This window comes from Furipterus horrens, unplaced genomic scaffold (assembly GCF_987537825.1).
Source record: "Furipterus horrens unplaced genomic scaffold, mFurHor1.1.pri manual_scaffold_12, whole genome shotgun sequence".
Classification (NCBI taxonomy): Eukaryota; Metazoa; Chordata; class Mammalia; order Chiroptera; family Furipteridae; genus Furipterus; species Furipterus horrens.
In genome coordinates this window covers 56,499,664-56,511,989 of record NW_028327182.1, presented here as the reverse complement: position 1 = coordinate 56,511,989, position 12,326 = coordinate 56,499,664, and the positions used below count along the sequence as shown (strand labels likewise).

At 42.3% G+C, this 12,326-nt stretch overlaps 2 protein-coding genes across 9 annotated transcripts in view; one reads left to right on the top strand and one right to left on the bottom strand.

Moving 5' to 3' along the window:
* Positions 1-12,326, bottom strand: part of CLYBL (citramalyl-CoA lyase) — a 337,517-nt gene that overhangs the window by 249,181 nt on the left and 76,010 nt on the right. The window lies entirely within an intron of this gene.
* LOC149996237 (transforming acidic coiled-coil-containing protein 3-like) lies at positions 9,057-11,514 on the top strand. The gene is given in 6 exon segments (XM_090258066.1): positions 9,057-9,728; positions 9,730-9,845; positions 9,848-10,615; positions 10,618-10,860; positions 10,863-11,157; positions 11,159-11,514. Coding segments are annotated over 6 exon segments (2,280 nt in total). The 5' UTR covers positions 9,057-9,090; the 3' UTR covers positions 11,379-11,514.

Genomic DNA, 12,326 nt, shown 5'->3' with positions numbered 1-12,326 from the left:
GACATCTGAGTAACACTCTGGTAAACAGATCTGCCAAGTGAGGAAGACATAAGCAGAATACCCCAAAAGGCCACATTGTTTAAGAGGAATTCTGGGACTTTAAAGAGCATGTCTTGAGGCCTAAAAGAAGTTTAATTCCCCCTTTATAACATGTATCCAGGGCAGAATTTAATTAGCTGTACAGTTTAGTTCACAAGATTCCCCCGCCCCTGCCCCAGGAGCAGTATATCAACAGTACAAACTTAATTTTATTTATCTACAATACAAACTTAATTTTATTTATTTATTTATTTACTTTTACAAATTGGTAGTTACAAAACAGTCACAGGGATGCAAAGCACAGCATAGGGAATGCAGTCAATAATACTGTAATAACTATATATAGTGTCAGGTGGGTTCAAGATTTATTGAAAGATCACTCTGTAAGATATATAACTGTCTAATCGCTATGCTGTACACCTGAAACTAATATAATACTGAATGTCAAATGTAATAGAAAAATTTAAAAACAAATTTTTTTAAGTTAAAATATTTTGAATGAGAAAAACCAATCGCTGCATCCATGTTCAGTTTCTTACTGAATGAAGCAAGGATGTAGCACATAGTAGGTCCTCATTAAACGTCTGATAAGTGAATGAATGCCAGAATTACCTTGTGCTTCATTTTTAAAGAGCCAATCAATGTGAAAGTATCATGAGAGTGAAATATTTTACACTAACTCTTACCTCCTATCTTTTCTTTAGTTATACAAAAGATGATTACAACAAACCCACTCCAAAGTCTCTTAAAACGAAAAAGATAATAATACTTTCCTAATTTTAGTTTGGTCATAGAAAAGGCAAATTGGTGCATAATTAACCATTTGTTGATGCAAATTCATCTGCATCTTTTAATTGGTGTTAATTAGATTAGGACTAAATTTTTTTAATCCTCTATCTTACCTTTTTTGATGCAAATTAATTTTCTCAGCTGGATGTCAAAGTTTCCCATTAATTACATTTTTCTAAGTGGACCTTCTTCAACCACACAGACTCAGACATATAGACCAACAATAGTTTTTAGAAGGGCTGGACCTTTTGGGGAAAATAAACAATTGTGAAAATTGACACTTGGGAGATAACCAGTGAATTTATCCAAATGCACTGGTGAAGCAAGGCTTCCACAATTAGCAAACCAGGGACTGTCTGATACATGAGAGCCTCCAGCATTTGGTAGCTGTAAACAAGATCCTGAAATGTAACCCTGCCCCACAGTGCAGATGTTAGTACAGACTTTCATAAACAACAATGACAAAATGTTTAACTTTACAATTAAGATGATAACTCCCTTTTAAATCCTCAAAATAACAATATGTTGCCTTCTACTCTATTACCTATGAGCCATTCAAAATACTGCACAGTACTGGCAGACTCATTTCCAATGGGAAACGAACACAAATGTAAACCATGTTAGGTGAATAAGTTCCACATTTCATATGGTTTCCGCCAAATATTGTAACCCTTCTACAACAGTTAATATGTTAGGGGGAAAAGCCACAAAATACATTCAATACCTTTTATGGAAAGGTGACCCAAAATAAAATTTTATGTAGTTAAGGATTTTTGATAGTTCTTTATCCATCGCTTTCCTCTCACTATGCAGCAGTGATGATTAAAACCTGATGTGTACTGCAAAAAAAAAAAGGCTATAAAATATTTTATATACAAATAAAACAGTAGCTATTAAGTTTTGCTATGATGTCTGAGTAGATATTCAGCATGAAAACATGATAAAACAACTGTAAACTGGTTGTAATCAAATGTAATTATAATAACTTGTCTCCAATGAATGACATGAACTAAACACAGTCACAGACTTCTCCAAAATTACTTTGGGCAAAGAACCAAGAGAACACTATATCCTTTCTTTATGAAAGGCATTTTGCCAAATAAATTGCAAACACACAAGCTTTAATAAACATGGCCAAAAAAACACTTGGGAACTCATTATGGAAATGTTTAAAACCACACACACACATGCACAAATGTACATGAATACATGTGATGATATTTGATAAAATTCTCTCATATTAAACCAATTCCACCAAGAAAACCACATTTGAGATTTTAAATTGGTGCTCCCCAGAAGTAAATCCAAGGACTGATAGGCAATTACAAGTCTTTTCTTTTTTTTTTTTCTCTCTTGAAGTCAATGTATTTGGCTGCCTTTCCTGGCATCTTTGTTTTGGAGATGCTGTTTAAAAAAAAATCTACTTGAAGATTTTTATGTAGCTAAAAATAAACAGTGACCTGCATTCTAAAGTAACCTTATTTTTCCATAAGTCAATCCAGGTGGATTCTCTCCCTCACTCTCTACATTCTATGATGCAGCTTACTCTGGTACTGTGCTCCGAAACTGAACGAAGAAAAATATCCATTCATTTAGCATTACAGTAACTCAACAGCAACTATGGCTGAAATAGCTCTTGGAATCTAGGGAACTTGGACAGAACAGAAGATAGCGTGTGCTCTGGGCCCTACTCTTCAACATTCTCATTTTTGTTTTGTTTTTTTTACTTCAAGCCCTGAAATTTTGGCAATGCCAATATAAGCTATTTGGTAATGTTAGCAATAACATAGAAATCTAATTCTACTCCTAAGTATATACCCCAGAGGATATTATGTCCACACAAAAACTTGTGTATAAATGTTCATAGCAGTATTACTCATAATAGCTAAAAAGCAGAAACAACCTAAATGTCCATCAACCCACTAACCTAATCAACAGATAAATAAAATATGGTATCCCATACAGTAGGACATTATTTAGCAATAAATAAATAAATAAATAAATAAATAAATAAAGTAATAAAGTGCCCTGACTTGTATGGCTCAGTGGGTTGGGCATCATCCCTCAAATCTAAAGTTGCTGCTTGAATTCCCACTCAGAGCACATGCCTGGATTAAAGGCCAGGTCCCCAGTTCAGGGCATGTGAGACAAGATCGATGTTTGCTCCCTCTCTTTCTTCATCCCTTCCCCTTTCTCTAAAAGTAAATAAATAAAATCTTTAAAAAAATAAAAAGGTACTGATATATATTAGAACATGGATGAACCCTGAAAACATTATGCTAAGGGAAAGAAGCCAATCACAAAAGACCATATTATATGATTCCATCTATATGAAATATCCAGAATAGGCAAATCTATAGAAACAGAAGGTAGATTAGCCAATGCCTAGGGCTGGGGAGTTTGGGGGAGAATGACTGCTAGTGGGCATGATTGTGATATTGATCGCATAACTCTATGAACAGACTGAAAACCACTGAATTGCACACTTTAAGTAGATAAATTGTATGATATACAAATTTTATTTCGATAAACCTGTTGTATATATATATATATGTATATATATATTTTTAAAGTAGAGTTCACTTACATGTTTGGTCCCTTTAATGTGTATTCCAGTGTAAGCGGCTGGGTCAACAATAAAAATAGATGAGTGCGGGTTAACGATGACATCAAGGAAGAAATAAAAAAGTTTCTAGAAATGAATGATAATGAACACACAACAACCCAAAACCTATGGGATACAGCGAAAGCAGCCTGAGAGAAAAATTCATAGCAATACAGGCCTACCTAAAAAAGATAGAAGAATCTCAAATAAAAAATTTAACCCTACAGCTACAAGAACTAGAGGAAGAACAACAAGCAAAGCCCAGAGTGAGTAGAAGGAAGGAAATCATCAAGATCAGAGCAGAATTAAATGACACAGAGACTAAACTAACAATTCAAAAGATCAACAAAAGTAGGAGCTGGTTCTTTGAAAATATAAACAAAATTGACAAGCCTTTAACCAAGCTTATCAGAAAAAAAGAGAGAGGACCCAAATAAATAAAATCAGAAATGAAAGAGGAGAAGTCACAACCGATACCACAGAAATACAAAGGATTGTAAGAAATTATTACGAACAACTGTATGGCAAGAAACTTGACAACCTAGAGGAAATGGACAAATTCCTGGAAACATATAATCTTCCAAAACTGAATCAAGAAGAAGCAGAAACTCTGAACAGACCAATAACAACAAGTGAAATTGAAGCAGTAATCAAAAAACTCCCAGCACACCAAAGTCCTGGACCGGATGGCTTCACAGGTGAATTCTACAAAACATTTAGGAAAGCGCTAACTCCTATCCTCCTCAGATTATTCCAAAAAATCCAAGAAGAGGGAAGACTCCCAAACTCATTCTATGAAGCCATTATTACCCTAATCCCAAAACCAGGACAAGGCACAACAAAGAAAGAAAACTACAGGCCAATATCGCTGATGAACATAGATGCTAAAATTCTCAACAAAATATTGGCAAACAGGATCCAGCAACACATTAGAAAGATCATACACCACGATCAAGTGGGATTCATCCCAGGGATGTAAGGATAGTTTAATATTTGCAAATCAATAAACATAATACACCACATAAACAAAATGAAAGACAAAAACCATATGATTATATCAATAGATGCAGAAAAAGCATTTGATAAAGTACAACATGCATTTATGATGAAAACTCTCAGCAAAATGGAAATAGAGGGAGCTTACCTCAACATAATAAAGGCCATATACAAGAAACCTGAAGCCAACATCATACTCAATGGGCAAAAACTGAGAGCATTCCCCCTGAGGTGAGGAACAAGACAAGAATGTCCACTCTCTCCACTCCTAGTCAACATAATCTTGGAAGTTCTAGCCACAGAAATCAGACAAGAAAGAGAAATAAAAGGCATCCAAATTGGAAAAGAGGGAATGAAACTGTCACTATTTTCAGGTGACATGATAGTGTACATATAAAACCCTATAGACTCCACAAAAAAACTACTCGACCTAATAAGTGAATTCGGCAAAATAGCAGGGTACAAAGTCAATATTCAGAAATCAAAGGCATTTCTGTACACCAACAATAAAGTTTCAGAGATAGAAACTAAAAGAAAAATCCCATTTACAATAGCAACAAAAAAAATAAAGTACCGAGGAATAAACGTAACCAAGGAGGTAAAAGACCTGTACTCAGAAAACTACATAACACTGAAGAAAGAAATTAAGGAAGATACAAATAAATGGAAGTATATACCATGTTCATGGATGGGAAGAATCAACATCGTTAAAATGTCCATCCTACCCAAAGCAATTTATAGATTCAACACAATCCCTATTAAAATACCAATGACATTTTTCACAGACCTAGAAAAAAAAATTCAAAAATTTATATGGAACCAAAAAAGAGCCCAAATAGCCACAGCAATCTTGAGGAAGAAAAACACAGTAGGAGGAATCACAATACCTGAGACCAAACTATACTACAAGGCTACGGTAATCAAAACAGTCTGGTACTGGCATAAGAACAGACATATAGATCAATGGAACAGAACTGAGAGCCCAGAAATAAACCCAGGTCTATATGGTCAACTAATAATTGATAAAGGGGGAAGGAAAATCAAATGGAGTGAGAAGAGCCTCTTCAACAAATGGTGTTGGGAGAACTGGACAGGGACGTGCAAAAAAATGAAACTAGACCACCAACTTACACCATACATCAGAATAAATTCAAGATGGATCAAAGACTTAAATGTAAGCCATGACACCATAAAAGTCACAGAGGAAAACATAGGCAGGAAAATTTCAGATATCCCATGTAGCAATATTTTCACTGATATATCTCCTAAGGCAAGAGAAATAAAGGAAAGAATAAACAAATGGGACTGCATCAAACTAAAGAGTTTCTGCTCGGCAAAAGAAAACATCAGCAAAATGAAAAGGGAGCCAACCATATGGGAAAATATATTTGCCAATGATACCTCAGACAAGGGACTGATCTCCAAAATATATAAAGAATTTATACGACTCAACACCAAGAAGACAGACAACTCAATTAAAAAATGGGCAAAGGACCTGAACAAACACTTCTCCAAAGAGGACATACAGAGGGTCCATAGACATATGAAAGTATGCTCAACATCACTAGCCACCAGAGAGATGCAAATAAAAACCACAATGAGATACCACCTAACACCAGTCAGAATGGCCATCAGCAACAAATCAACAAACTTGTGCTGGAGAGGATGTGGAGAAATGGGAACCCTGGTGCATTGCTGGTGGGAATGCAGACTGGTGCAGCCACTATGGAAAACAGTTTGTTATTTCCTTAAAAAAACTAAAAATGGAACTGCCTTTTGAACCAGCAATTCCACTGCTAGGATTATATCTGAAAAATTCTGAAACACCAATTCAAAAGAACTTACGCACCCCTATGTTCATAGCAGCACTATTTACAATAGCCAAGTGCTGGAAACAACCTAAGTGCCCATCTGTAGATGAGTGGATCAAAAAAACAGTGGTACATTTACACAATGGAGTACTATGTAGCAGAAAGAAAGAAGGAACTTCTACCATTTGTGACAACATGGATGGAACTAGAGAGAATTATGCTTAGCAAAATAACTCAGGCAATGAAAGAAAAATACCTTGTGCTATCACCTATTACAGGAAACTAATGAACAACACAAACAAATGAGAAAATTGAACCAGAGTTATGTAAACAAGGAATAAACTAACAGTAACAAGCGGGGAGAGGGGAAGGAGAGAAGAGGGTAAGAAGGGGAAAGGTCTAGTCAAAGAACATGTATAAATGACCCACGGACATGGGCAACTGAGTGGGGACTGACTGTGGGAGAAGGGGTGGGCAGGGTGCGGGGAAACAAGAGGGGGGAAAAAGTGGGATAACTGTAATGGAAAAACAAACAAAATTTTTAGGGGGGGAAAAATGAAAATATAAAGAATGAAATGCAAGTTCAGTGAATATTAGAAGAACGAGGGTTTTCCTTCACACTATATATTTTTCTCCCTATCTGATCCCTCCAGAATTTGGCATTCTGAAGAAGTAAGTAACGACATAAGGTTCTTTGCATAAATCTAATAAGACCAGTTGTTAATAGAGGTATTTTTTTTAACAAGACTTTAACTGGAACGTCATGCCTAAAGGAGACATACTTGGGCTCTGCTTGTTACCAAAAAGCCCTGAGGAACTAGGGTTGACTTTCGAAGGTAATAAAAGTCCACGAGATAAAAGGCCTGGTACCTTGGTTGGTTGTGCGGTCCATGGCAATCTTTCCAGGGAAGGAATGAAGGTTGCTTTCCTGAAAGCTGGCTCGAAGGGACCTTGAGGTACAATGGAAAACCTGAAAGACTTGGAAAAGACAGGTGTTTACAGGCAAGGCTGAATGCCAGGTATGTGGCTCAGCTTCTATCTGAAGGTCACCCTAAATGTTCCTTGCGTAAGTTCCAGCAAAGAAGACTTGAAGATCATAAGCGATCATTTGCTGCTCTTGTTGTGTTTATGAAAATGAACAGGATAAATTAAAAATGGACTTAATGCAGTCCCTTTAATGACAAGGAGGGTAATCTTAAAGGGAAAAATCGTGATTCAAGGAAAATCACAATGCTCAGTGGTAGACTATAAAGTAGTGCAGCTAACCGTCTTTAAAGTTTCTTTTCATTTAAAATTTGTTTTCACTTGAGAGTTAAACTATGTCTGTGGCATTATCAAAGATGTTTAATTTACAGGCAAGAGGAATGTCAAATGCCTTGCAACTGGATGTCTTTCCAATAAGACAATCTTACAGATTTAGAGACTTCTTTGTGGGTTCTGTTACATAAATTAACATGTGTTTTCTCTTTTCAAAGGGCATAAGCCTGTGATCTCATTACCTGAGTGATTGTCTGTACATATAGGCCTCACTTAATCCTGTCTGCATCACTACCTCATGAGACTCAACAGTTTGGCTGAACTAAGTGGCTGGGTTGGTGAAGTATGGGGTGGTCTGTGGGCTTCACTTTAAAACTGGTTTCTCTTTTCTATCCTAATGGCTTGGACAGAAAGAGCCCAGAGGTCTGTGAGGGGGGAAACCTAAAATATTTCCCTCAGCCCAAACTAAGTATAGTGGGCAAAAGGGTTTTGGACAGGTGAGATGTGCCTAGCACACCTTCCTCCAAAGAAGCCTTTTTTTTTTCCCTAATGTGAGACATTGAAAAATTAATCCCTGCCTTTTGTCATCTAGTGGTTATGGATTGAATGATGGCTTTTAATCCTGTTGACAAATCTGTTGCCCCCAGCATACATCAAGGACACCAGCCTGTTAAACCAAGCACACCATTGTCCAGGGACAGTCAACTGACCTGAAGTCTGCACGATCCTTCCCCATGTAGGAAGGCCACCCTCCCCTCCACACCCCCACTCTTAATAGGGATTTCTGGACCCAAGGGTAGGTAGGACGACGACCATGTCCAGCTTGCAGCAGCTAGAGGAGCTCAAGACCTTCGCCCATTGTCCTTTATAAGATTATAAAGGGTCTTAAGTCTGAGAGGGAGGGATTGTTATTTTTTATTGTTAAATTAATTAATTAATTTTTTTTTTTAAAGAAGCAGAATATATGAAAGGGTGAAGCCAGAGAACTTGAATGTACGGCCCATGGGCATGGACTTGGCTGGGGTGGTGGCGGGGGGGGGGATTGCTGGGTGAGGGGTGTTGCTGGGCAGAGGGGAGCAAAGGGGAAAAAATTAGCACTATTGTTTAAACTTTGTGTTCTTTTGAAAAGGAAGAATATTAGAAAAAACCTGTACCTCCCCCAAATCTGCTTTTGTTGAGCCCACCAGTGACCCCTCCCCAATGTTGTTAAATCCAGTAGCCAATTATCAGTTCCCAAATTACTTGATACACCAACAGCATTGGCACAACCACCATGTCCAATCCATCTTGATATATTGTTTTCATCTGATTTCCAAGACACACACTCCTTGGTTATCATCCTGTCTTACAGTTTCCTATTTCTCCATCTCTTGGCTGGTTCTTCCTCCCAATTCCCCTCACCCGGTCCCTTAATATTGGGGTAGTCCACAGTCATCCCAGTGTCTGTAACCTTATACACACTTCCTAAGTGACTTTACCCAGCCTCACTCCTTTAAATACTACCTCTATGCTAGCAACTTCCACGTGTAGATCTAAAATGATGGGACTCGGCCCCTCCCGCTGCACCTTCGATAGCGCGCGGCGGCCGGCAGAATGAGCCTGCTGATCTTCAATGACGAAAATGTCACTGGTGACAAAAGTACAGAGAACTGTGACTTCCTGTTTTCACCACCGGAACTTAGCGGGAGATCGCCCGTTCTCCGTCTGTCACAGAAAGAAAATGTGCCACCCAAGAGCATGGCCAAAGCTATGAAGGTGACTTTTCAGACACCTCTGCGGGATCCACAGACACACAGGATCTTAAGTCCGAGCATGAGCAGCAAACTCGAGACTCCTTTTGCTCTGGATGACACCGTTGGATTAGTAAACTTGCATCCAGTTTGGACCCAAAAAGAGAACCAACAGCTCACCAAGGAAGCAGACACCAAAACGGCCAGTGGAGGCCCGCAGAGCCCAGCAGTGGCCCGCGCCCACCCACCCCCTGAGGATGGGGGCCCAGCCTCTGAAGACAGGCGTTCCGGCAGCCCCGCCCCTGCTCCGCCGGTCCCGCCGAGTCTTGAACACCAGAATGCACCTCCACCAGGAGTGCCCGACAGCCCTGCGCCGGGCCTGGAGGAAAACATCAGTTCCTCCTCCCTAGAGAAAAACACCACGTCCACCTCCGAGACCCTAGAAGACCCTGCCAGCAGCACATCCTCGGGTAGAACGGAGGACCCTCACAGAACCACAGGGAAAGCGTGAACGGACCCCCGCTCCCTTGGCTGAGGCCAGTTTGCTCCCTGAGACTTGCCCCAAAGAAGCCCTCAGAGAAGAGCCCCTTGCAGACCCGCCTGGGGCCCTGGCCAGTGCGGGGATGCCTGTGGTCCCAAGGACGCTGGCCTGGGGAACCCCCTGGCGGCAGGAGGGGTCATAGCCCCGGGTCCCCAGAAGGAAGAGGCTGGCGACCAGATGGCCGACTCTGCAAGGAATGGGCCTGAGAGGCTGGAATTTGACTTTCCTGATGATGCCCCCAGCAAAAGGCCTCCCCCACCCAGGAAACTGGGGGAGAGACCAGCGAGGAAGGAAAAGGCCCCCGAGGAGGCGGATGAGGGTCCCGTTCCTCCCCCTCAGGGGTCTTATGACCTGGACTGGGACAAGCTGGATGACCCAAACTTCAGCCCGTTCACAGGCGCTGGAGAGGCCTGGCCCCCAGGATGCTCCCTATGTAGACTAGCAGGGCCAGAGGGGCCAGCGGCCACAGGGGGCTCGCCTCCAAGCCAGCAGGTGCCTCCGGTCTCAGCAGACAGCACATCTGTGACGCAGACGGCAGCAGGGGCCCCGGGGACTGCGGGCGAGGAGGGAACCGACACTTCTCCAGGGGCAGCGCCCCCCTGCAGCTGTCCCGACAGTGAGGGCTCAGCCTCGCCCGCTGGCCCAGCGCCCGCTGGTTTGCAGGCGCCGGAGCCGGCTTCGGACCTGAGTGAGGAGCACTTCCGAGACCCAGCGGAGGTTCCAGGCTCGGGGGCCGAGGTGGACTACCTGGAGCAGTTCGGGATGTCCCTGTTTAAGGAGTCAGCCCTGCGGAAGCAGTCCTTGTACCTCAAGTTAGACCCGCTCCTGAAGGACAGTCCTGAGAGACCGCGCCCATGGCCCCCGGTGTGGGCAGTGCGCAGGGCGCCGAGGCGCCTTCCTGGGAGAGCCTGCCCGGGGCCCAGCTGCTGGACCTGGACTTCCCAGGAGCGCTGGGCCTACCCGTGCTGGGCCCGCCTCCGTGTGTCCTCGGGCCGGGGGCGCCCATCGTGGACGTGCTGCAGTACAGCCAGAAGGACCTGGATGCAGCGGTGGAGGCGATCCAGAAGGAGAACGTGCAGCTGAAGAGCCAGTGTAGGAGCTGCAGGAGAAGAACCTGGAGATGGGGAAGGTCATGGACAGGTTTGAGAGCATTGTGTACCAGGCGATGGAGGAGGCTCAGAAGCAGAAGGAACTTGCCAAGGCGGAGGTCCAGAAGGTTCTGAAGGAGAAAGACCAGCTGGCCGAGGAGCTGAGCTCCGTGGAGAAGTCCTTCTCGGATCTCTTCAACGGGTTCGAGAAGCAGAAGGAGGTGATCGAAGGCTACCGTGCGAACGAAGCGTCCCTGAAGAAGTGCATGGAGGACTACATCGCTAGGATCGAGAAGGAAGGCGCTGAAGGCCCAGGCGGAGGAGAAGCTCCAGCTGGCCAGCGAGGAGATCGCCCAGCTGCGGAGCAAGGCGCAGGCAGAGGCGCTGGCCTTCCAGGCGGGCCTGAGGAAGGAGCAGATGCGCGTCCACTCCCTGGAGAAGGCCGTGGAGCAGAAGACGAAAGAAAATGATGAACTGACCCGGATCTGTGATGACCTCATTTCCAAGATGGAGAAGATCTGATGGGGGTCCCGCCCTGCGCCCCCAGCCTCCTGTTTGTCTCTGTCTGTCAGACATTTTCTTGTTCTTCTCTGCTCAGCTCACTTTTAAACTAGATTGCTTTAAAAAGATGATTAAATAAAGTTCCCCTTGTTTATCACTGAAAAAATAAAATAAAATGATGCATGTCCTACTTATTAATTACCTCTGTGGTTTGTTGTCAGACTGCTAAAATGTAAGTTTCAGAGGGGTGGATTTTTGTTCTGTTCACTGATAGATCTCAAGTGCCTAGAATATGGTAGGTAGTTCCACAATATAGAGCTGTTGGATGAATGAAAAACTGTTGAAATCCCATTGGACCTATCACTGCCAACATTTATTGAATGGTGACTTTATGAGTTAAGGGCATAAAACTTTGCTACACAGATTTTTAAACAAAATGAACAGTAGGGAAACAAGGTTAAAGAGTTATTACTGCTGCTTAATATTTATGATAGTCCTGAAACATGCTGGTGACACAGAGGAGATTCTCTCAGCTCCGTGAGTCCTACAGTAAAATTGTGGGTGTTGAGATATTTACATTCTTTTAGCAAATGGAAGTTTGCAGGGGAAAAAGGATAATGTGCTCTACATTTTCCAAGGGCTTAAGTACCAACATTTGGAGCAGACAGGAAGTAGAAGATTATAGAACTGTCTATCAGACTCATGTGATCTTCAAGATGTTCAGAGTTCTGTGGTGGTGCTCCTCTCTGCAATGACATGTGGAAATTGTCTTTAAATAGAATAGGGTCACCCTGGCTGGTGTGCCTCAGGGATTGAGTGATGGCCTGCAAACCAAAAGGTCACTGGTTCAATTCCAGTCAGGGCACATGCCTGGGTTGTGGGCCAGGTCCCCAGCTGAGGGCACGCAAGAGGCAACCAATTGATGTTTCTCTCACACATCAATGTTTCTCTCCCTCTCTTTCTCCCTCC